The sequence below is a fragment of the Eubalaena glacialis genome, chromosome 2 (genome assembly GCF_028564815.1).
Source record: "Eubalaena glacialis isolate mEubGla1 chromosome 2, mEubGla1.1.hap2.+ XY, whole genome shotgun sequence".
Taxonomy (NCBI): domain Eukaryota; kingdom Metazoa; phylum Chordata; class Mammalia; order Artiodactyla; family Balaenidae; genus Eubalaena; species Eubalaena glacialis.
The window spans coordinates 126,433,281-126,458,129 of NC_083717.1; the positions used below are offsets into that span (position 1 = coordinate 126,433,281).

The 24,849-nt window shown below is 35.9% G+C and overlaps 1 protein-coding gene and 1 pseudogene across 6 annotated transcripts in view; both read right to left on the reverse strand.

Annotated features, from left to right (window-relative positions):
• PRKD1 (protein kinase D1) overlaps positions 1 to 24,849 on the reverse strand; it is a 474,378-nt gene that overhangs the window by 33,906 nt on the left and 415,623 nt on the right. For all 6 annotated transcript variants that reach the window (XM_061180741.1, XM_061180743.1, XM_061180739.1 and 3 more), the window contains 9 exons: positions 22,506 to 22,716; positions 22,286 to 22,363; positions 20,286 to 20,490; positions 16,012 to 16,135; positions 14,400 to 14,477; positions 11,383 to 11,662; positions 10,272 to 10,324; positions 7,705 to 7,777; positions 5,409 to 5,515 (listed from right to left, as the gene is read on the reverse strand). In XM_061180741.1, coding sequence (XP_061036724.1) covers positions 5,409 to 5,515; positions 7,705 to 7,777; positions 10,272 to 10,324; positions 11,383 to 11,662; positions 14,400 to 14,477; positions 16,012 to 16,135; positions 20,286 to 20,490; positions 22,286 to 22,363; positions 22,506 to 22,716 — 1,209 coding nt within the window. The remainder of the gene's footprint in view (positions 1 to 5,408; positions 5,516 to 7,704; positions 7,778 to 10,271; positions 10,325 to 11,382; positions 11,663 to 14,399; positions 14,478 to 16,011; positions 16,136 to 20,285; positions 20,491 to 22,285; positions 22,364 to 22,505; positions 22,717 to 24,849) is intronic.
• On the reverse strand, positions 12,719 to 13,544 carry LOC133085386 (thioredoxin reductase-like selenoprotein T; annotated as a pseudogene).

Here is a 24,849-nt window from a genome sequence, read left to right on the forward strand (position 1 = left end):
CTGCAAATAAGTATGAAAGGGGGACCAGTAAAAGACTTTTAAGTATAAAAATACATTACATTGGAATACAGTTCTGTGGGAAAAGTGTAACGTAGTCAAAGAAAACAAGGAATGCTGTAAAATAAACTATTGCTTAAAAAGCCTATGCATGTATTTTTAAAATGATTGTTAAAAAATATCAAATGTTTCTGATATTTAGATTCTAATGAGTATATTTAAATAAGTTATATGGCAGCTTATTTTCAAATATCAATATTTTTAGTACAGTACAAAATTAAAATTCTTTAAACTTCTGACAAAATAGTTCTATCTGTCAACTTAAAAATATACAAGCAGAAATAAAAGTTTCTGGAATTCTTACTGAGGACACATGAAATGGTTTGAAGCCACTCTTTTTTTTTTTTTTTTTGAAGCCACTCTTTTAAAATGATCTAGTTTTCTACTTACATTTCATAGTATATTTATTTTATTAAGGTGGCCCCTCAGCCTAATAACCCTTTCCAACATTTCTTTGGTTACCAAAAGTCTGTGAATCTTTCAAGAATTCACCAATGCTATATTTCTCTTTGAAGTAATCCTTCATTCCAATGCCCTGACCTCTGTCATAATCCATGACTTCTTTTTTTTTTAACGTCTTTATTGGAGTATAATTGCTACACATTTTTGTGTTAGTTGCTGCTGTATAACAAAGTGAATCAGCTATACATATAGGATATTTCCACAGCTATCCTGACTTGTAGCTACTTGTATCTATCTGCTCAAATAGATGATAAACATCCTAAAAGGTTTCATTCATTGTTATATGACCCAGAGGCCCAGTAAATCGCTTTGTATCAAAGAAGGAAGTGCTTCAGGGTACTGCTGAATGACTTAATATTTTTATTAATTGAAGGTAAAGGATACTAGGCTTAGAAACTGGAAGAATGATGGCAAAATAGACAAAATTAGGGAGAGAATAACTTGCAGGGAAAGACATTAGGAATAATCATTTGGTTTTCGGCTGGTTGGTTTGGGTAAGACTGGCACAGCAAAGTGGAGATGTCCTAAGGTCAGAAACAGGAGACTGAAGTGTCTGTGAAAGAACAGAGCTCAAGAGATAAATTAAGGAATGACCTGTGAAGAGATGACAGACAACGCTCTTAAAGTGGATGAGCTCACTCTGGGAATGAGTTCCAGATGAGCATAAATCATTTAGATGAACAGACGAAGTTCAAGAAGAAGGATGGAGCTAGCAGGGAAGGTGAAACGGGGCCTGATAAGTGCAGGGATGAAATGAGTAGCGAGATTTAAAAAGGAGCAAATGATCAATGCTCTTGAAGGACTGAGATGAGTCAAGTAGGGTAAAGACTAAAAAATAGCCAAAGGGTGACAGTTGGGCAGAGGTAGAAGACCAAAGGGCCTTGTATTTTAAGAAAGGTGTGGAAACCAAAGAAAGGAATTTAGGAATAAGAATGGAAAGTAGCATAGAGCAGAAATCTGAAGTGTGGCAATATAAAACGTGCTGCAGTTATGAGAGGTGGCAGACATATCGAGCTCACAGTTTGTTATTGCTGTTATTTTGTTTTAAAGTTAAGAATGGGAAGAGGACTGCCTCACAACAGAGAAATAAGAATGATGGGGGAATTTTAGGAGATAAGTGCAAGGGGATACACTTAATTGATGGCCTGTAAAATTCTTACATATTTTTTTCCTACATTTTGTATTCAGCATCTTTACAATTCCAAAATGCTTTAATATACTGTATCATAAACAGAAGCTCTAGTATTGTTCCTTAGATAAATAAGTTGATATTTAAGATAAAGAGGAAAAATAATAGTAAATCAATTAGAATTAAATTCATAATAGTAAATCAATTGAATATATAGAATTATATTCAAATCAAATAGACTATAATATTCATATATTATATTCAATAATAGTAAATCAATTAAAAATAATAGTAAATCAATTAAGTATTATCCTAAAGCTTTTTATGCATTGTGATACTATGTTAGAAAATAAAAATTAATTTAGACCGAACAAGCCTGTGTTGATAAATTATATTAAATATATCACGCCCATATCACTTATTTTAGATTTTAAGTTTCTAAGCCTTCTAAGATGTAATTGCATCTCCTTGTAAAAGTCAGTTTTCTGTGATACCCTTAATAATCGTAAATTATCTTTTTATTCTTATTTTGTTGACATGAATAGAAAAAACAGTAATTTCAAATTTACCTTTTAAAAAATCAAGATACAACTTTTAAAATAACAATATAAATAGGATCTTCTGGGAATTTTTGAACCAAGTTTAACATCTACATTAATTAACATTCTTCTGAAACATAATAATAATGATAATGAAGCATTTAGAGATAATGAAAATGGCTATTCAAAAAGATATAAACAAGGGATAACTATGCCAAAAGATTCACACTTGCCTTAATTTTCCAACTATTCAAAAATATCTAAAGAGCTTGGTTTTCCAATGACTGAATCAGACCTTGGAAAGCCTCCACATAGGTTATGTAAAGAAGATGAAATAGAAAAAGAAGGAAGTCTACTTTTTTACACATTCTGCATTTATACAACTTTGAAGTCTTCTACAAGCTAAGGTGCTTTTTTTTTTACAAAAACAGGAACAAATCAAAATTCGACCAGAGGACTAACGGAACTGCATGAGGGGAATTTTCTCCCATCAGCCATTTCGGCCCGCTTGATCCCCTCTGGAGAATCAGAAAGAGAAATGGGATGGGGCAGAACTTGTCAGACTCCAGGTATAACCATAAACCAGGAAAACAGCTTTCATAAGCTACAGACCAGAGGCAGGGCAGAGAATACAAATGCTTCTGGGTATCACTTTTATATCCAGAGGGACAGAATTCAGTTCCACAAGATTAGTAAAAGAAAACCTTCCTCACCATTCAGCTGATTTCAATCATGGTACTTTTCCTGAACATATCACTTAGTGAGTCAGAATCCTTCCCTTATCTCTTGCCTCATTACCATTTTATCTTTTCAGGTTCAAAAAATGAGTTCTTGCTTTTGATAAGAAATATAAAACAGGGGAATGAGGGATTCCAAAGAACAAAACACACACAGTCCTTCTTAACTAACCCATTAACCATTAATAGAAAATAGAGTCGGACTTTTGCTACCTGGTTGGATACTATGTATCAATATGTCTTCTTATGTGACAGGATGATGTCTCTGTACAATTTTAATTCAACAAACATTCATTCAACAAATATTTGCTAAATACCTAATGTTTGTCAGGAACAATCTCTGGTGTTTGGGATACAGTAGTAAACAAAACAACAATATCCGCCCTCCTGAAATGTATATATTCCAGTGGAGGGGCTGGGGTAGGGGATGGGGAAAGAAACCCACAGCAAATATAATAAATGAAATTCCATAATAGGCTAGAAGGTGATAAGTGTCATGGGAAAAAGAGAACATAGGTCAGAGTAACTTTTGAGGAACAAGTTTGAAACAAATGTCAACTTTTGATAAAGTATGAACTCCTGAACCTCATATATTTATGCCAAGCCTTAATAAGACTCCTTATACAGGTTTTGTAATTAAAAATTCTATACATAAGTATGTTGCAAACATCAGACTATAAGTAAGCCTGAATAATACAATTTAAAGACTTGTGACAGGAAGGACTTGTGTGTTTTTGTCCCCACTGTATCCACGGAGCCTAGAACAGTGCTTAGCTCATGATATGTACTCAATAAATATGAGTTTGATGAAGGAAGTGAAATATGGTTGGGGACAACGGGGACGAGTGATAAGTGATGAGGATTCTTGAGATTTCAGGCCATAATATAAGAGCTGCTCAAACTCTTCATATGCTCAAGGGGCAGAATTTGACTTCCAACCTAACCAAACTCTTTTTTCACATTACAATGAAATTTTTGCCAAATGTATGTTTACTGCATCTGAGTTGTTGATTGCAGCTACTCTTTTGCAAAGGAGATGGAGTCGGTTTGTGGTGTATTTTATTTTTCTACCTTACTACAGAGTCAGCAGCTGATAATGTGTTGACAGGCTCAGGAGAGCCAATTAAAGGGCTATACACAGAAAATTAGACCTTCCTCTGCAGCTGCAATAAAATGTAGAAAGATATAACCATGTTAACCGTGAAACTCCTCTTATGTCCTGAAAGGAAGGATAAATGTCTTATCCTTATGCCAACTGTGGCAAGCTGCAAAGGAGTCTGCCTTCAGGACACTATGTGAGGGTGGAGACCAGGACAGCAGGGTCCAAGTGTGGAAAGACGTCATTTGCAGCTCAATGTTGCCAAATTAAGAATAAAAAAAAAAAAGAATCTGATTAGCAAGAACTAAGCTATGACTCTATGAATTGTCAGCTTAAGATCTGTAGTTATCTTCTTCCAAGAAAGCAGAGAACACTGTGGTAGTTCTCTGTGTTACATTAGTTGTCCAAAAGCACAAGAACACCATCTTTAGAAAATATGAGTCCCAGAAAAGTTTATGTCATTTTTTATGTACAGCAGCAATTATTTTCAGTTGTCTGTACACATGAGCTCCTTTAGGGCAGAAATCATATCTTTTTCAACATTTTATTGTATAAGCTCAATAAATGGCAGTTACATGAAACAATAAATGAAGAAATGTAATCTGTTTTGCTTTGCTAGCAATGTTCAAATGAAAATTATTCAATAAAACTATAAATTAGAAATTATGATCAGCTTGCATGACAAGTAGAGAATTATGGAAGTTATATAAAAATGGGCACTTTTCAATGGTCTAAATTGTCTAGACTAGATAGCTAGTTTGACCACATTTAGCAAACAACTGCTCCATTTCCTTTTGATCTGCAGAAAAAGTTTTAATAGTTACAGAAATTATATATATCACATAATACCTTTTATTAACAAATTCTAGCTTTAAAAAGGGACTGGCTTTAAAAATGAGAAGAGTTAAGGAACAGTCTCAATATTAAATAAAAGGCTTACAGTGAGACACAAAGATGACATTAATAATATCAAGATCATCTGATTCTCAGACATGTATTACTCTTTTATCTAATATGCTGATAGCTACGTACTCAATTCATATAATTATCACTGCATAAAGGAGGAATGTTTATGAAGGCAAGATCATTGATAATGTAAAACAAAATGGTCTCAGCGTGTCCACTAGGAGCAAATGCTGAAACGTTACCCATTTAATGAGAATTAATAATACATTAAAACCTAGAATTAAGTACATAAAAAAAAAAAACACTGCCTAGACTCAGGAAAGATACTACACAGGCTGCAGTTTGATGCTTGATCTGCCTTTTCAGTTATTTAAAAATGTTCCTAAATATCTATGCCACAGATATTTGGATAACTTTTCTTTGTTTTGCAGAAGATGAAGGGACATTTTATAGCCCCTACATAAAAAACAAAAAAGTACCTGAAGAATTGCAACCTCATTACGAAGTTGGCTTTCTTGTTTTGTTGGAAATCTTAACTTGTCAATGATCTTAATAGCTACATCTCTTCCTGTTTTACGATGTTTTCCTTTAAAATAAAAAAGAGAAATATTAGCATAATCTTACTATATATCATCTCTATTAAAGAATACCAGAATTTATAAAAACCTTTTGGAATTATAAAAATGCTTCACTGAATAAGTTAACATTTCTGATGAGCGCTGACTTATATCCATAAAGATTTCACTTCTTAGCTCCATTTTCTACATCAAATATGCACTATAAAATTAGCCACAATTTAGAACACAAAAGAATTAGGACATTAAAAGCTATTTGTAGGAACAGCCTGATATTTTCTTGTAAAATATATGTTTTAGAAACAGGATATTGAGCTACTTGATATAGAAAATATTCATACCACGGGCAAAAGTACTCTCCTTAAGACAGTGTAATTTTAAAGTCCTAAAAAACGAATGTACGTTATAATGGAAAGAATAAAAGTCTTGGCTCTGTCCCTTATTAGCTTCATGATCTTGAGCAAATCACTTAAGCTTTCTGAACTCCTCATCTTCAATGGTAGGGTTGTTGTGAGAATTAGATGTAATAAGATACAGTACACAGAGTGCCCAGATAACTATACACACTCAAAAATATGAATTATCATCATCATCACCTGACAGTCCCTTTACATACATCACATCCCTTTTGATTCTCACAGCAAGTTTTCTAGGGAATCACAGGGTACCCTCAAGCTTTTAACTCCTACACTACTAGATTATAGAAGGTATAGAATACAGGAATGCTAATTGAATTTGAAAATGAACCTAATTACTCATTTTTTGGGTCAAATACAAACTAACTTGAAATTCCATTATTTCTACATTTGGTGTAAATCTAGCTTTCCTTTCCCCTACATCCCACTTTCACTATTCCTTCCAACTCCTTCCAGAATACTTCCCTTCCCAACTGACAAAACTATTGTCTTGCTTTCATGTTCTCTACTTTCTTCACATCACTTTTTAACTCTTTGACTCGCTGCAATCTCTATTCCAATGCAGACTTTTATTGCATCTACTGTCTTCAAGGTTGCGGCTTCTTTTGTCTCTATGCTTCTGTCACTATGGCAACTGACCTCTCTTCTGTGACTGTTCTTATCTGCCTCATCCCATATGTGTCCAGCCGTAACATTTTAGTCTTCCTTGTGGAGGCCTCTTCCTATGCCTGCTCCTTCACTGTTGGATGTTACAAATTATCTGGCACCTGCTGGTTTCTCTAACCTCATTTCTTATCCCTGTTTCACCTCCACACTATATGCAGTTACGTATATTTACCATGCTTTATATACCATGATTTTTTTGCATGCAATTATTACACTGCAGAAGAATTTTCTGTGTAGTACTTGGTCTCCTCTATTATATTGTTATGCCTTAACAAAAAGCACAATGCTTGCTGACTTGATAGATTTTCTATCAAAAAAAAAATTGGTGCATTTTTTAAGAATCAAAATTACTTTTAAAATAGAATAGAATTTAATTAGCTTTTAAATAAAAAGCACAATATTATACTATGATAAATAATATTGAGTGAGACATTGTGATTATTTCAGAGCACCCCAACCTCACCAGAAAAAGATAATCTGTTACTGATTATATTAAGGAAATGAAAGTTATGATGTCATTTTATAGGGCAGGTGAAACATTGATATTAAATCTTTCTTAAAGACTTGAAAAATGTCATTGAATTGGCTAGAACCAAAAACAGCAGAAGTTTTAACTAAATTCACCAAATAGCTTGACAATAAGAAAAAGGTAAAAATTCAGTATTTTACTTCAAAAATGTAAAAAATGCAAACCTTACCAAAATACATAATATTCTTAAAGATGTTAGAATTAAAGAATTTTTGAATGGACTTCTATAGCATTCTGATCAAATATGCTAAGAGGAAAAGGAATCTTTATGATTATAGCTGCCTTGTTTCTCAATATTTTGTCTAAATAAACCAATATTTAACCAGTATAGTGTATAGAGTTTGTCGATATTTAAGCAAAAGTTTGTTGATATTTAGTAGTAGAAAAATTTCTCTTTCAAAACAGAAAGGTACCAAATTTCCATTTAGTGACTACCTCAAGAGAAATTTCTAAAGAGTTAAAACACAAAGAGACATACATAAAAACGTATCTACATATAGGTCTTTTATATTTTTCTTGGAGATATTACTTTTCTAAACAAAAATGCTAAAACTTTAAATTAATAAAAATACTTTGTGAATTAACCTACCTCCATAAACAATTCCAAACTGCCCAGAGCCCAGTACCTCATCAGGAAAAATCTGATAAACTGTGCTGATGTCCTATAGGTGCAAGTCCAGAGAAAAACAAACATGAAGTGGAACAAAAGATTAGTCCTAATAAACTCTATAATTTTATTAAATATATCATTAACACTGATAAATATTTTAAACATAAACAATTAAAATTTAAATGCTAGATGAAATCTACAATATAACTATAATATTAAAAACCCACTCTTCAATTTAATGTAATACTGTAATGTTGGACAACTATTCTAATCTTAAGCAGCAGAAATTTTCCAATGTTCAATTATATAGGTTTCATTAGAGAGAAAAAAGACTTAAAACTATATGTCATTGACATACATAATGTCAGTATTCAAAAAGTGATTTGCTTATTGCAATGGTTATTTAGAAATCTCACATTAAATAATCATGGTTCCCAATCATATGTCTGTGTGAGTCCTGATTCCAACCATTTCATTCTTTATGGCTAAAATGCTGTGGCTGCCTCTTTATCAATCATCCACATCCACATGAATTTAAAGTGAAGGAAGAGGAGGCTGAATCACTGTGAGTGAGCCAGAGACACCACAAAAAGATGACAATCCACGATGAAATTCTCATCTGTGAGGTAACCAAACTCTTCCACTTTTACCACTTCTGGAGGTTAACAAGTCTCCAAATATCTACTCTTTCCTCTTTGAAATAATAATTGCTAAGTAAAGCATTCTGTTTTAGATGACTATGCTTAGCCTGTGATTTTGATGACCACACTCATGAAAGCACAATGCAATACTTTTTCACTTTCAGTATTCCTATGACATCCTATGGAATTTTCTGCCTATCCTCCACCTTTGTACTCTTTGTCCTTTCAAAATTAAAAGTCCTGGACTTCCCTGGTGGTGCACTGGTTAAGGATCCGCCTGCCAGTGCAGGGGACATGGGTTTGAGCCCTGGTCCGGGAAGATCCCACATGTCGCGGAGCAACTAAGCCCGTGCGCCACAACTACTGAGCCTGCACTTTAGAGCCCACGAGACACAACTACTTAAGCCCGCACGCCTAGAGCCCGTGCTCTGCGACAAGAGAAGCCACCGCAATGAGAAGCCCACGCACTGCAATTAAGAGTAGTCCTCACTCGCCACAACTAGAGAAAAGCCCACGTGCAGCAACGAAGACTCAACCCAGCCAAAAATAAATAAATAAATAAATAAATAAACAAATAAATAAACAAAAATGAAAGTCCTTTTACATCACATCCTACCCTCTGCATATTCCATACATTGCTATCCTTTCCCTCTGTCCTTCCCCCCAGAAAACAACTACAAGTTCTCTCTATCCTGTGATCCCTTCAGAGTATCCATGGTTCAGAGTTCAAGGTTGTCTGAAGACAAGAAAATGCATTAATACTACTCCAGTATTCTGAGTCCAAACTACTACTCCATCTTTCTCTGATAGCTCAATGGCCACCCAGAATTTTCAGCCAAACAGGGTGGAAGAACCCCACAGGAATCTAGAATTTCCCAAGAGGCTTATAGGTAGATCAGTATTTCCCAAAGTCTTCTCTGGCTAAGCAAGAACAACAGGAACCTTCAGGTCTTTAGAAATCTATCTCATGATTGACAGAACAAGAATATGTCTAATTTTCATTATGAAGTTTCCCTAATTCTCTCAATCATATTTGGTTTTCAGTTTACTTTATGCCAATTTAGCAAAGGTTGCAAAGCTATGCTAGTGATGAATCGAGTTTCATGGAGTTTATTCTTTAAAAAATAGACTCAGATCAGTGTAAGTCTACAAACTTTTTCCTTTTGGTGACAGGCATAGCAGTCAAAATAGAGGGAAAGATCGAGTCACAGGATGAGGTAGGAAAGGCCTTATTACTTTTGGGCTGCTTGCTACAGTGACAAAGTATAACCAAAAAAAGCAAATATATGACAGAGTGTAAATTATTTCATAATATGTATGATCTACAATTTTCAAAAACTGAGTTGAAAGGATGGAGTTATGTGGCACAGTTGACTAGGGTGCTAGAATGTGGATCCATAAAATCTGATTTATGCAGCTTTCTGAGGTCTCCTTGTTAAGTACAAGTGATTGTAAGAGTATATGCAGCTCCTTGTCATACGACAGCACTTCTGGGTAGCAATCAAGGAATGAGAATAAGGACATGTTTAAGCTATTCATGCAACTCAAATAATTTATTTCATTTTATCTGGTATTACATAGTATCAACCATTTAAAATTCCAGTACCAAGATGCGCAAACATGTGAAAAGTCAGGCACTGCATTATAATTGTTTATCTGAGATGAAAAATAGGTATTTAACTCTCCACACTACAGAACAGATGATAGAAAATCACTAAGAGAATTGATACAATGTAATGTTTCTAAAATTTTATAGAAGAAAAACATCCTAAAGGACCCTATTTTATTTTCTAGACAACACTAAAAAATTAAAATTTCAGATCAATAAAAATGTATTTTATGATGCTCTTATTTTCAAATAAAGGATCACAGTACCAAGTTTTATATTAGTAGGTACACACTCACCACATTTTCTTGAATCTGGCAATTTGATACCGAAATACTCACAGAAATATCTCCTGGAAATACATGTTAAAAAATACACAAAATAAGTAAGAGAGATAATAGCAAAACAAGTAAATACATGCTTATTAATCAAGCTGCAGGGCTGTTTTAAAACCATAATAATTAGACTTTTCTAGAAAAATGTCTATTAGAATGTTTCTTTCCTTTTACAGTTTACTCTGTACTTGGCTTTGAAAAATAATAATATTTTGTCAGTTTAGAGTTAGGCGTTGTAAAGACTTGGGTTCAAATACTGGTGCGCCATTTCGTAACTCTGGTACAAGCTGAGACAACTTAATGTCTCTAGGGCCTGATTCCCTCCCCTGTAAAACAGGCTAATCATTAACATCCACCTATTGAGGTTATTTTAGGCATTAAAATAGAGACCTCACATAAAATGCTTAGCATCCAACTAGGCATATATATTCTACTAATATGTACATTGGTTGTAGAGATCAATTAAAAAGTTGTGATAGATCGTCAGATAACACACTGTGATGTGAAAACAGAGGGCTTTTTGCCATAGGCTTCATTATTAATAGCCATTATAAGATTTTAAGTTGCATTTTAAATAGATACTCCTCTAAAATATCTTTTACAAATTCATCCTCAATACTTGATCCAGTTTGCATTTTGGTAAAATTTATCTCATTCTACAATGAACAGAGATTTCTCCCTGGGATAAAATGATCAAGAGTTTCCAGGTACTCTGCACACTAAGCATCCTGCCCGGAATAGCATATTAGGTGGTTTTGAGGACACATGTTAACTCACATTTGCAAATGGCATGACTGGCATTCCAGGTCAAGCTCAAGCTGACTAGATTACTTCTTCTTTTATGACCAACAGCTCTAGGTTTCTGCTATTGCCTAATATATTGGGTTGACATGCATTTGTTCAAAATTTTAACGTAAAATGAAAAATAAAATAGGATCATTTAATGAATGAAATATCTTAGTATGTATAGCAGCAGCTTTTATTTGGAGACCCTATGTTTGCCAATAAAATAAATCATCCCCAAAGAGTCTCTCTTCACCTGTTCTAAAGATAGTCAGAAAACTAGCAGACTCACTGTGCACGCTGGTTCCTGAACCCACGGAGGAACCCTTGGGAATAACGGGCATGAGGGCATGCCGGATCGCCATCTCCCACATCCTGGCCACGTCTGCACCAATGCCGCTGGTGAGGACACTGCTACTTGGTGGTGGGCTGGAGGGATTGACCACATTTTCCCCCACATAATACACGACATTTGCTGTAGTGATCTCAAAACAGTGAGGACTGGCCCCACTAGGGATTAAAGCTGATGGTTTTGCTGGTTCCAGAGATAAAATTTCTGATAAAGGAATTTCCTGTGGAAGAAAGAGTGTGTTAAATGCAGTTTATCAAAACTATGTAAACTTTCAAATAAAATTCATGCCAGGGACATGTGAGAAATGGCATTACAATCAGCCATCAAATGGTTTCATAAGACACAGAATATTACTAAGAAAAATACAAAAATACCTTTAGTAGGGGAAAACTTATCATCTCCTTTCTACAGAAAAATTCAAGTGACTTTTTTACTATGTTCATGTGGTAAGAATAAGTTATGAATAAGAATAATAATTTTGAACCTGCATCAAAATCTAACATTTAGAATGTAAATAATTTTTATAACGGTGAGGTAAAATCACGACCCTTTTGAAATGCACTTGGGTATGCGCAGCTGTTTTTATATTTCAACTATTCTTTAAGGCACTGAAAATGAATCATACAATTTGGTTTGATAGATGTTAATATAATAATATAGCCACATGAATAGTTTTAATGAGAAAAACCACAGAGAGTGGTTTTAAAAGTAGTTGCTTTTTGTTTGTTTGTTTTGTTTTGTTTTGTTTTTAACTTACATCTGCTTAGTTTTTTATTGAGTTAAGTATAAAAGCCCAGTTAATCAACTCATTAAATTGACGGTCAAGGCAGGACACTTGAACTACATTAACAGGATTTAAAAAGTGGTTGGTCTTTTAGTAGCTCTCGCATAATCCCACACGCGCACACACACATACACAAATTGGTAGAGTACTCTGGATATAGGATTTCCCCCCATAATCTTATATAATGTGCTGTCCACAATCTGTAGTATTTTGAAAACTATATAAATTGGACATGACCAAACTAGAGATGTCTGATAAACTCTTATAAAGTATTTGGGAACTTCAGCTCTAGTCCCAAAAAGATCAATTTTAAACTATAAAAAAGGAAAATTCATATAAAATCACAACAGACTTAACAGACATCTTTGAAAAAAAAAATCAAATTGCAACTCAGTTTTCTACTTTTTCAAATATGACCGAGAAAAAAAGAAGTACAAGTAGTAATGTCTGCATTTTTTAAAAAAACTATTAACCGAGTGGACTTGGGGAAGAAAAAAAAAACTATACAGTATTATTGCACTCCACGAATGTGCAGAATTCCAAAATGTGCCAGTACTGAAAAACTGCCTTGCATTGAGGTTTTCCAAGAGGTACAACGAGCCTGCCAAGAAAGCATCTGGTCTGTACTAACAGCTTGCTGTCTTCAGTACAGGCCTTCATAATGTCAGTCACGCTGCTCTTGCACAAATCCCTTAATGTAAAAGAGTATTCAGTGCTGATAGGTGGGGCTATGATCGATGGTGTGGGATTGAATCCATATGCACAGTGAGCTTCATTTCATTGTCAAGAATTTGAACACGCTGTTGCATGGATGGAAGGTGACCAGATTCCAGCTTAGACCACACAGGTACATCATTCAAAGTTATCTCAAGTGCACCTGTTAACATACACTGGTTCTCAATCATGTTGCTCAAGAAGAAGACCATCATGCATGCATAGACCTTATTTTCTTGGCCTCACTGCCAGGTGCTAGGAGCTTGCATGCCAAACAAAGCAAAAGGATCCTTGCCAACAATTATTAAGCCTAATTAATAGGCTAGCTTGAAGACAGACAGGAAAGATGCTATGTGTCTATATATTGGTTGAGGGAGGTAATTCTCTCCTTCAATGAGGATGCCTGGGTACCACTGGCTAACAACCCGCATGTACTCCTCAAACACCCGCCTATAACCTCAGGAAACACAAATCTCGAACTTGAGCAGCGGCCTCGTGGCGTACTGCATCTTTAATCTCTTGCCAGGCATGCCGCCCAGGTTGGCCGAGGCATCGCTCCGGACCACCGCCGATGCCGCCACAGGAGAAGTAGCAGAAGCCTCATCTTAAAACAAGCCAGCCAGTTCGGCCGCCCTCAGACCCTAAAAGTAGTTGCTTTTAAGACAATATAGATACTAAAAAAATTAATCACCACATTGTCTTCCAGGAGGTATAGAGTGACTAAGAAATAATAACTTTTAGAACAAATTTTTAATTGAAAAGTTAACGAGGTCTCCTTTTTCTGTTAGATCTGTGTAAAGGGGCCATGGAGAATGACACCAACTATGCCTGAGCCTGCATTCATCTTGAAGGAGCAAGTATATACTGTCTTCAGTATGAATTTCTTTTGGAACTGTGTTTTACTGGGTGATAACGTTATGTGACACCTGTATTATTTCATGTAGAGAGACAGAATGAAAATAGCTGACAAATTTTTTTCTAGAGGAAAGTGTTCCTTGTGAATATTGACAATACATAGAGAAATCATATAATGTTTCTTAACCCCCAGTGATGTACTGCAAGGCTACAGATGCAAAACAAAACAAAGAAAGTTGGATAGAACAGATTTCAGGAATTTACTTTTCGCTAATCTTCTGTGACCTTGAATTTTCTAGTTAAATCACACATCTCTGCTAAAATAGTCAGTTAAGCTTCTTCTCTCCCCCTCCCCCTCCTGACCCACCATCACATGGGGCCAGAAGCATTCCACAGGGATATTTGAAATTCACAGATGACTAACATGGGGTCACAACCTGATTCCCCCCAAATGTGTAAACTACAGAGAAGAAAAAATATACCTTGGAGCAAGCTCCAAAAGAGTCATGTCTGTTGGATGTATTTTGTATTTCTGATACTCTACAATCCCATGAGAAAGAAAGAGGGGGCGTGAAACTTCAGTCAAGGAAAGAGCCACCCTTACCTTGTAGTACCTGCTTCCTGTGTCATTTTGAAAGAGGGTAATACATTTGCTATCCAATCTCCAATAGTGCCGTTTCCGCTGAAACAGAAGTTGGATTTAGTATCTTTTAAAAACTTAAAAAATATCCAAGATAGATAAAAATCAAAACATTTTCCCACTGGACGTAAGATTCAATGGTGGAAAGTGCATGGGCTTTGGACCAGGAAGACTAACACTCAATTTCAAGACTCTAGAAGGTGACTACTCAGCAAATGTGTGGTGAGTTTCTGTGTCTACATCCGAGAGTTATGAGCAATAAAGGAGATGATGTATTAGCACCCAAGCAGTGCCTGGCACTTACTGCATGTATATTAAATAGAAAACTCCATTTTAAAATTTATTTGATGGCTTGAAGAGTTAAAGGTGGATTTGTAGCTGCAATAAAATAAAAAGGCTTTACAGGAGATATAATATTTATATATTCTTATTATTTTAGAACATAAGGCATGCCATGCTGATCCAGCCAGGTATTCTGGCTTCCATTAGAGATGGAAGAGCTGTGACTGTTACAGCAGAACTAAAGAACGTTCTATAGGATGGCAAGGTTGACTCCATGGCATCAACTTAACAACATCAGGAGAGTGCATCAGTAACTCGATCCTCTCTTAAGCTCACTGCAGATCTAAACTTCTATGATTTGGTGACCAGGTCCTTGTGTGTCTGTATGTGTGTATGTGTTTCTTCTTTTTAGACCAAAACGCCTTAATACTATTCTTGGTCTCTTCCACAACCTATCTTAGACCAGTCAAATACACTAAATATGCTTCAAATATTTTACCATGTCTAGGAAGGACGGGATGGTATTCAGTTGAGTCCTAAAGTAAGTCATGTAAATCTCTCCAGAAGAGAAGGTTGAGATTATAGCTAGAGCGATTAGGTTATAGATATCCATTTATCTAAAGGAATGATAGGAATCCTATAGCTAGGGGGTGATGAGGAAAACTCTACCAATAGCTGAGAAAGAAGCTTAGCACTAAATGTCAATTAGCTTAACTGAAACATACATCACATTTTTTTCTCTCTTACACACATGCACAAACTCATTCATCAACTATTAGGAAAATAAGAAGTAATGAACAACTCAGACTATATGAAAAAATTAAAATGTGTGGTCTTTTATCTAATAAAATATAGGATTCCTGTACTTCTGAATAGGTCAGTTTTTAAGTGAACACCTAAGGATTTAAGAAGTATATAATAGTTATCATTGTTTCTTCTCTCCCTAAAATGCAGTGCTTTAAAAAAAAAAAACCTGAATCACAGAGGAGTGTTCTGAAAGCAAGCCTGTAACATGACAGGCAAGACATTCAAGTTGTTTGGAAATCATCTCAAGTAATGGAGGGAAATGAGTTTGTTTCCCTGAGATTGCTGTCTACACTTTTTTCTAACTCAGTTGTTTGCTCAACTACTTGGGACACTCAGAGACTGTGAATGTGCTCCCCCAATCCGGTGCCCTGCCTGCACTGAGGTTTGCTCCTGGTAACCCAGACATCCCACAGTCTTGACAGGGCATCAGCAGTTCCTCTAATTAAAGCTCGCAAGACAAGAGAAAATTTCTTGCTGTGGATCTTACCAGCGTGTCCTTGCTGGTGTAGTGGACCATCCATCCTTCTTTCATCACCGTGCTGCTTTTCCTCTTCGTGTGTTTGACAGACTGCACGACTCTCATGAGTGGGATATTGTTGCTTGTTGATGGACTTGAAAAGTCAAAATATTTTAGGAAAGAAATGTTTTCAGATACAGATCTTCTTTTCCTGCATAAAACCTTATTTCAGCTATTTCAAAGTGAAAGTCAAAAAAAAATTTCATATCCCACTTTTAGTGAACGGTACTGCCAGAGTACCATAGTTCAGAATCTGGATTACTCTGAAGAGTGATGATAGGCGCTTTACAGGTACACCTTAACAATCCCGAGGGAGGATAATAAGCACCTCGGTTTTCAGGTTGAACTGCATGGGGCTCAGTTTTGGGGTGAACATTGGGTAGATTACAGTCTTAGTGTACTGAGGCCACAGTATTCAGAATCACACATGAACGCTTATTTGCTTGCTACATATTACAGCCATAATATTAATCATTTAGAGATAATATCAGTTACTGTGAATTTCAGTCTCTCTCTGGATAATTTCACAAAAATTAGAACCTGCTGTTGAAACTGTCTTTTAAACAACTATTGCTCATGGGATTCTGCCTGTCCTTCGTCTCTTTCTTTCTCTGTCTTTTCTGTCTCTGTGTCTTCCTCTCTCCTTCACTGCCTCCAACCACAGGCCCACCTGCCCACACCAATCTTTTGATACTAAAGAAATGTACACCTTTGAAAGACAGTGGGGTCATAAGACTAATATTTTCTAGTATTTTAAAAATATTTCTCATGCTATTGAATGGAATAAAATCCAATTATTTTATTGCTCTCCTCTCATGAACAATTTCAGTCAGTCAATGAATATGGCATTTGTAAAACGGACACAAAAGTTTGAATACACTTTATAACATAAATCAGAGGTTTGGAAACTATTTTTGTAAAGAGCCAGGTAATATATATTTCAGGCTTTGAAGAATACTTTGTCATTGTGGTGCAAAAGCAGCCATAGCCATAGCTATGAACGGGCCTGGCTATGTTCCAATAAAACTTTATTACAAAACAAGCAGCAGCCTGATTCAGCCATAGTGTGCTGACCACTAATATAAAAAATGGGGATGATCTACAGATCAAAAAGTACAGATAATTAGATGACAAATATGAAACTCCACACACTTCTGAAATAACATCAAGAACAGTAAGGTCCAGACGTATGTGATATTTGTAATAGGGGCCAGCTATAAAAATAGATGATGTCCGCTGAGGTTGATCCCTGATCTCTGTATGTGCACACAATGAGCTTTTTTTTTTTTTTTTTAACGTCTTTATTGAAGTATAATTGCTTTACAATGGTGTGTTAGTTTCTGCTTTATAACAAAGTGAATCAGCTATACATATATCCCCTTATCTCCTCCCTCTTGCGTCTCCCTCCCTCCCACCCTCCCTATCCCACCCCTCTAGGTGGTCACAAAGCACCGAGCTGATCTCCCTGTGCTTTGTGGCTGCTTCCCACTAGCTATCTATTTTACATTTGGTAGTGTATATATGTCCATGCCACTCTCTTACTTTGTCCCAGCTTACCCTTACACAATGAGCTTTGAATAAATATTAACTTAGTAGTAAATTTGCCATTTGCACATACGTGTAACCCTCACATGCAAAAGAAAATGGGTCAAAGGATGAGGCAATACCAGGAAAGGATGCAAACTACATTTCTCCAAGGGAATCCCGACCTCCTAATTCCAAAGTTAGGAGTCTCCTCCACAGTACACAGCTCATTTATAAACAAATTATAGACATACCTCGGAGATACTGCAGGTTTGGTTCCAGACCACGGAGGTAAAGCAAATATGGCAATACATTTTTTGGTTTCCCAGTGTATATACAAGTTATGTTTACACTATACTGTGGTCTATTAAGTGTGCGATAGCATTATGCTTAAAAAAACCAATGTATGTACCTTAATTAAAAATTAGTTTATTGCTTTAAAAAATGCTAACCATCACCTCAGCCTTCAGGGGAGATATAATTTTTTTGCTGGTGGAGAGTCTTGCCTTGTTGTTGATGGCTGTGGACTGATGCCGATGGTGTTTGCTGAAGGCTGGTATGACTGTGGCAATTCCTTAAAATAGGACACAATAAAGTCTGCAGCATCGATTGACTCTTCCTTTCACGAATGATCTCCCTGTAGCACGCAATGCTGTTTTATAGCATTTTACCCACAGAACTTCTTTCAAAATTGGAGTCAATCCTCTCAAACTCTGCTACTGCTTTATCAACTAAATGTATGTAATATCCTAAATCCTTTGTTATCATTTCAACAAACTTCACAGAATCTTCACCAGGAGTAGATTCCATCTCAGGAAACCACTTCCTCTGCTCAACCCTTAAAGTTTCATCATGACACTGCAGTCACATCTTCAGGCTCCACTTCTAATTTTAGTTCTCATGCTATTTCCACCACATCAGCAGTTACTTTCTCCACTGCAGTCTTGAACCACTCAAAGTCATCCGTGAGCTTTGGACACAACTTCTTCCAAACTCCTGTTAATGTTGATATTTTGACCTCTTCCCACGAATCATGAATGTTCTTAATGGCATCTAGAATGGTGAATCCTTTCCAGAAGGTTTTCAGTTGACTTTGCCCAGATCCATCAGAAGAACAGCCATCTATCTATGGCAGTGATAACCTTCCAAAATGTATCTCTTAAATAATAAGACGTGAAAGTTGAAATTACTCCTTGATCCATGGGCTGCAAAATGGATGTTGTGTTAGCAGGCATGAAAACAACATGAATCTCATTGTCCATCTCTGTCAGAGCTCTTGGGTGACCAGGTGCATTGTCAGTGAGCAGTAGCATTTTGAAAGGAATATTTTTTTCTGAGCAATAAGTCTCAACAGTGGACTTAAAATATTCAGTAAACTATGTTGTAAACAGATATGCTGTCATCCAGGCTTTGTTGTTCCATCTACAGAGCATAAGTAGAGTGGATTTGGCATAATTCTTAAGGGCCCTAAGATTTTCAGAATGGTAAATGAGCATTGGTTTCAACTTAAAAGTTACCAGCTGTAGAGTCAGCCTGTCCTTTGAAGCTCTGAAGCCAGGCATCGTCTTCTCTCTAGCTGTGAAAGTCCTAGATGGCACTGTCTTCCAATATAAGGCTGTTTCATCTACATTGCAAATGTGATGTTTAGTGTAGCCATCCTCATTTATTATCTTAGCTAGATCTTTTGGTAACTTGCTGAAGCTTCTATATCAGCACTTAATGCTTCCCCCCCCCCTTGTACTTTTATGCTATGGAGATGGTTTATTTCCTTAAACACCTTGTGAATCAATCTCTACTAGCTTCAAACTTTTCTCCTGCAGCTTCCTCCCCTTTCTCAGCTTTCACAGAATTGAAAAGAGTTAGGATTTTGGTCTGGATTAGGCTTTGCCTTAAGGGAATGTTGTGGCTTGTTTGACCTTCTATCAAGACCACTGAAACTTTTTCCTTCAGGAATAATGTTGTTTTGCTTTCTTATTATTCACGTGTTTACTGAAGTAGCACTTTTAATTCTATGAAGAACTTTTTACTTTGCATTGACAACTTGGCTGACTGTTTAGCTCAAGAGGCCTAGCTTTTGGCCCATCTCAGCTTTCGACATGCTTTCCTCACTAATCTTAGTTATTGCCAACTTTTTATTTAAAGTGAGAGACGTGTGACTCTTCCTTTCACTTGAACACTGAGAGGCCATTGTAGGGTTATTAACTGGCCTAATTTCAATATTGTTGTATCTCAGGGAATAAAGAGGCCTGAGGAAGTGGAGAGAGGCTGGAGAACGGCTGGTTGGTGGGGCAGTCAGAACACACACACCATTTATCGATTAAGTATACTGTATTATACTGGCATGGTTTGTGGTGTCCCAAAACAATTACAATAGTAACCTCAAAGACTGCTAAACACAGATTACCCTAATTAATATAATAATAAGGAAAAAGTTTGAAATCTTGTGAGAATTACCAAAATGTGACACAGAGACACAAAGTGAACAAACGCCGTGGAAAAAATGGCACTGATAGACGGTGCACTACCTTAGGTTGCCACAAACCTTCAATTTGTAAAAAACCGGAATACCTGTGAAGTGCAATAAAGCAATAAAACGAGGTATGCCTGTGAATGCACACTTTAAGTTTCTTCTATAACAGATTAAAATATCAAAGAGCTTTAAAAAGTACATACCACTTGGGGCTCCCCTGTTTGACCAAGGCTGGGGTTGCAGCCCTCACCTGATGGTTCTGTTGGAGTCCTCGTGGTCTGGGTCTGGATCCTGCATCTCCCCACTGTCATTCTGGCACTCTGCCATGACCATCTCAGCATCTTGGACCATTGCCTCTTCCATGTCATCCATGAGCCCACTGTTTCTTTCACTGTCATTGTCATCGCTCCCTTCTTCCATGACTACATCAGACTCTGCCCCAGGGCTAAGCAAATCTAAAAAATTGTTTGGCGCCCATAAGCCTGGAATCCTGGAGCCAGGACTTAAGAGAAAGTTAGGCAATCCTAAAGCAAATCAATTGGAAGCCCTAAAAATATAATTATGTGAATTTTTCTTTTCTTTCACTTTCCTTTTAAATTTTAGTTCATAATCACCTGAATGTATGAGAGGATGAATATATAATTTTACGAGCAGATGCTCGTTTTTTTGTGCCCCTAAGCCTAAAAGCATGAAAAGTCATGGGAAGCCTTGGAAGGAAGCCAAGGGTGAGACAGAAACAAAGTGCTAGGAAGCAAAGTGACACCAGGCACCAGTGAAGAGGATACGAATCTTATTTCAGTAGTACAGCCCTGGTGGGAAAAAGAAATACATTGGAGGATGTGGGAAACTTTGACATGCAAGAACACTCAAGGTCACTGATTCTTGATATTCCAGTAACTTTTAAAATCATGGATTCTAATATATGGTCACATAAGCCTAAGATATTTGATATTCAAAGTAATACTGAATCCTGTCATTATATAGCTGATGGTAATGTAGTAAATTATAATTACTTACTAAGGCAAAGTACTTACTTTAAAGTTAGAAAACAGATTGATCAGAGACCCTAGCCTGCCAAGCTTGGAAAATGCATATTTTTCCAGATTTTTCTGACTGTATGGAAAAATGCAATTGCAAATTAATCAACATAACATAAACTACACTGTTTCCCTTTGGTTCTAGTTATCAAGTACACATTGACATTTCCTGGGCCTGAACAAAATCAATACCATATGCCACAGAAAGTGGGAAGATTGCCAAGCTTTTGATTTTGGCAGCTAATTCATGCATCTTGAAGCCAGAAACTACTATGGGAATGTTTTCCTAGAGAGCTTTCTCTTCTTCTTCTAGAGAAGAAAGTTGGAGAACATACATAATCACTTGTTCTTCAGGATTTTAGCAACAGAAATACTCAACCTGTTTCTCCGGTCTTTTATCACCAGTTTTCTTCCCAGAGGAATCAGCAAACTGATAACAGACTGAAAGTATAACACAGTCTACTATCTATGGAAAAAGTCAGCCTGGGACACTAAGTCAAATGCTTTGGTCAGAATCCATCAGGAATTCTACCAGGGAAGAAAATGAGAGCTGTTCCTTTAGGACATAGGGTTTTTCTTAGAATTCCTTCAATCTTAATTTGTACAATTAAGGTTTTCCCAAAGGAATATTCACCAATATAGAGAAGGATATGTAGTTTTTAATTGTCTAAATTCAAGTTCCTTTTATTATTATTAAAGATGCAGGTTAACAAGCACATACATAATGGGAATAGTAAGCGGGTGGAGGAAGAAAGTTGTAACTATTTCCTGGTAGGTCAATTTCTGTGATTCTTCCCTTCCTTGACAGACAGGGAAGAAAAGTTAACTTCTGTCTCGATGCTCGGAATGAAAAGGACGGAGGACGAGACTGATAGCTATAACTGGGAGGCATTCCAACAATTTCTACGCTTCTGAACGAACTAGAATAGGTGTAAAAAAATAAGAGAGCTGGGGAAGAAATCCTGGATATCCAAGTTTTCAGTACTAGCTGGTTCACCACGTAAAAATCAAGAAAATCTCTGGTCTTTATCACAACGCAATGATGGGTGCTTTTTTACAGTAAAGTAGGACAGAGGCCGTAATTTACTTTGGTCTGGGTCACGAGTATCTGAATGGAAAAAAATTAAAAGTAAAAAAATCTCGCTAAGTCCTAACTGACACATGCCTTAAGAGGGAAAAGAAGCATAGACGTGACAGCTGACCTTCTACCTACCTCCGTTAATGGTCACTTCGCCAAGGCAGTTGTTGGGTACTTTTGGTGCACAACGTTTATGACAGTTGAATCTGCAATCTAATCACAATCATTTTAAAAGAAAACAAATCAAAACCAAGCATGCATCAGAAAGAGAAGGTGTGGGAAAAAGAGCCATTTCAAATAGGTGAGGCTCAAACTTCGGCCGTTGACAAATACTTGGTGGCAAGATCGTCCTTACCTTTGCACTGCAGGCCCTGCCTGAAGAGCCCCTTGAGAAGTTTCTTGCAGTACTGGCACACAGTGGGCCGGGTGTAGGAGTGGATGACGAAAGTGTGCGGCACTTTAACTTTGGACAGCAAGATCTTGTCGAGCTGAATGGGTCGTCCAATGTATGACTGGGAATTCGACCTCTTCTCTCGACCAATGAATGACTCTGATGGTGACTTTTGCTATATGTTTGAAAAACAATAAAGGACAATAAGATATAAGAGACTATCTGATTTATATATTCATATATTTTTATTTATTTTATTTTCCAACAAAAGGTCTCACATATTCATTACTGAGCCAAAGCACTAGTGCAGAAATACTGACACAAAGAGAAAAATCATTTTCCCAATAAAGCACACCCAGCTGTTCAGATACTAGTGATGTTCTCAGAGTGATATGGTAAGATGCAAGTGACCCTGACACAGCATAATATATTTGTGTATTTTTAAATTGCCTTTTATTTTACTATTGTATTTAGTGGTTTGATCCTTAAGAATGTGAGAGGAATAAACTAAAACTATGTTTCTGTTCATTAATGTAATTTATTTCCCCTTAATTTCTTTTTTGAGTTACTTTGTTTTTATAGTACGAAAAGAAGAGAATTGGAGATCAGACTATTTGAACCTGATTTCTAGGACTTTCAAATAATTTGCAGCTTTTCAATTTCATTAGTTTAATACAGAAATATAAAGTTGAAAGCAAACCAAAAAATGGTTCTTAATCCCACTCCATATATTACTTCATTGACATTTTCTAAAGTTTTACATATAAGAAATGCAAGCAGTTCAGGAAGATAAAAAATGAAAAGTAAATTCCCCCAATCTGTCCAATCTAGTACTTCATCTGAACAAGGCCTACAGCTTCTTTGGATTCCCTCCAAGAAAAAAATGAATATAATTAAAAATTACTCCTCAACCATAAAAGTAAAGGGTTAAAATTATACTATCATTTATATAATTGGAAAACATAGTGACTACTGGATTATATAAGACACACAAATATTAATATTTCGGTTACAATTATATCTCTGTGCACTCTTGTCTCTCATTTTGTAATTAATCAGCCCAGTACATAGATTAAAAAAAAACAAATGAAGTGAAGTAAGTCATAAAGAGAAAAAAAAAATCGTATATTAATGCATATATGTGGAATCTGAAAAAGTTGGTATAGACGATCTTATTTACAAAGCAGAAACAGAGACACAGACACAGAGAACAAACATATGGATACCAAGGGGGAAAGGGGAGATGGGATGAATGGGGAGATTGGGATTGACATATATACACTATTGTATATAGTATCATATATACACTATTGATACTATGTATAAAATAGATAACTAATGAGAACCTACTGTATAGCTCAGGGAACTCTACTCAATGCTCTGTGATGACCTAAACGAGAAGGAAATCAAAAAAACAGGGGATATATGTATACGTATAGCTGAGTCACTTTGCTGTACAGTAGAAACTAACACAATATTGTAAGGCAACTATATTCCAATAAAAATTTTTTAAAAAATAAAATAAAATAAATTTAACTGTGTTTCCAATGTTTTTGAACAATTTCATGGTATCTCTTGATATCATGGAAATGTACTTGGGAATCATCAGGAAAAATAATCATTGGAATAAAAGAACTGAATTACTTTTTAATAGTTATTATAATTATATATCTCATTTATTAAGCTCTTAACTTAGTATTAACTCTTAATAATCACTGTGTTAGGCACCTTACAAGACAGGCCTTGTTATCTATAGTTGAGGCATCTAAGCTCATAAAGTTTAAATATACTCTTTTGGGTCAAATGCTAGTAAACAGTGGAGCCAAAACATGAACCTACACTTGTCTGCTTCTAGAGCCCTTGTATTATCCCATTACTCAGTTAATTTCTAATTTGAAATAATTACTGATGAGAAACAAATCATATTTACAGACAATTTCCATCCTTTTCAATGCCTATCTGCATCAAAGGTAATACCATTTATTACCAAATGGGAAATTTTTGATTTGCAGATTCACCAGCTGCAATAAAAAGAAATTTGAGATGAGGTTCTACTTAGGGATATTATGTCTACAGTTACATTTATAATTTCGATTCCGTAAAATAAAACTACCAAGCATAATTATTCTGGAAGGGCTCAACTCTTGCAGAGAGATCTGGGGCACTTTTAAAGATGAGCCAAAGGTTTGCCAAACCAGAATCATAAATATATTGAATAAATATCTTCAATGGAATTGAATTTTACTGGAAAATAATTAAATTTGTAGGGTTAGGTCCCTGCTTTAACCATATCCAATGGGCCAGTTTT